At 44.6% G+C, this 1,262-nt stretch overlaps 1 protein-coding gene across 1 annotated transcript; it reads left to right on the top strand.

The window, feature by feature from the left end:
* The first annotated feature begins 641 nt into the window (after nucleotides 1–641).
* LOC146861969 (CGG triplet repeat-binding protein 1-like) lies at nucleotides 642–1,049 on the top strand. Its single transcript, XM_085643049.1, has one exon. It carries the CDS (start codon nucleotides 642–644, stop codon nucleotides 1,047–1,049), a length of 408 nt encoding a protein of 135 aa, XP_085499175.1.
* Nucleotides 1,050–1,262: the final 213 nt, after the last annotated feature.

The following is a 1,262-nucleotide window of genomic DNA, read 5'->3' as shown; positions in this document are numbered from 1 at the left end:
TGGTTAGGCTCCGCCCAGATATATATGTGATTTTATGTTTGATTTTCTCAAGAACTACTCAACGGATTTACACCATTTAAGCAAAAGGCACGACTCTGAACCAAGGTTTACCTTTCTGCCAAATTTGGTGTAATTCCGTTCAGCAGTCCGGGCTGTAGCTGCGGCTAAAGGTCCTATGGGAAATTGCATTGGGAAAACACGTTTTGGGACCCCCCTTTTTTCTCAGCCTCCGCTACACGAGTCATCCCAAGACTTTCAGGATAGGAGCGGACCGGAGCTGGCCAAAAGTTTTGAAAATTTTGCGAAGATTCGTCAACGGGTGCCAAAGTTATTCCATATAGAATGTTGCGGATTTCCTATGGAAAATAGGTCCTAACTATAACTACCTACTGGCGACCATGCAATTCCTTGGCTTATTCACCATTTTTTGCCATTTGCAAGTGCCTCAGAGTTACATGCATTTTTAATCACTGCTTCCCTACATTTTCTTAACTTTCCGTTCAACAGTTTTGATGCCTTTTTCCCCTTGGAACACATCCTTTAACACCAAATATATTTTTAGGTAGTGACGTGACTGCACCACATCCCCCAAAGATCTTTCAGATTCCAAGGGAGCAGCAAGCCACCACAACAAAAGCAGGATGGAGACATTTCTGCAGCCTGTAAAGGCTGTGAAGCACAGATCACATCCACCTACCCAGATAACAGAAGTTGATTGGGCTAGAGAGTACAGTGACGTGATGCATGCTGATGGTGAAGTGCTGTTTTGCACTGTTTGCAATGTGTCGGTGGACCTAATCCAGAAACACACAGTAGATATTCATGTGGAGTCCCAAAAACACTTGAAGCACTGTACAGATGCCCCTGACCCTAACTCTTCACCGAAACGTGGCCATCGGATGACTGTGAAATCACTTTTCACAAAGAGTACAGCTGCCAGTGCCTCAAACCAGGACATAATAAGTGAGTGGGTCAATGTCTTCACAGATCTGAACATTCCGCTGAGCAAAACTGATCACCCTGTGCTGCACAAGATTCTCCACAAGTGAGTACGGAATGGTGGAGTGATAACTATATGTCATCAGCTTCAAGAACTTTATCTCCTACAGAGATATATAGGAGCCAAGAATGAGCTGAAAGAACAATTGAAGGTCAGAAGACCAGTGTCATATTTGATGAAACACCTGATGTCAAAGGGCGGTGCATGTTGAATGGGTTATTGGCAGTGGCCTCTGCACAGGGTGGCCGTCAAATCCACACTC

The sequence above is a fragment of the Triturus cristatus genome, chromosome 2_2 (assembly GCF_964204655.1).
Source record: "Triturus cristatus chromosome 2_2, aTriCri1.1, whole genome shotgun sequence".
In the NCBI taxonomy this organism is placed as follows: domain Eukaryota; kingdom Metazoa; phylum Chordata; class Amphibia; order Caudata; family Salamandridae; genus Triturus; species Triturus cristatus.
Note: the sequence above shows the minus strand (reverse complement) of the source record. Positions and strands in the feature narration are given on the sequence as shown.

Excerpts from the sequence above, each read along its gene's own strand:
- LOC146861969 (XM_085643049.1), top strand. The coding sequence starts at position 642 with ATGGAGACATTTCTGCAGCCTGTAAAGGCTGTGAAGCACAGATCACAT.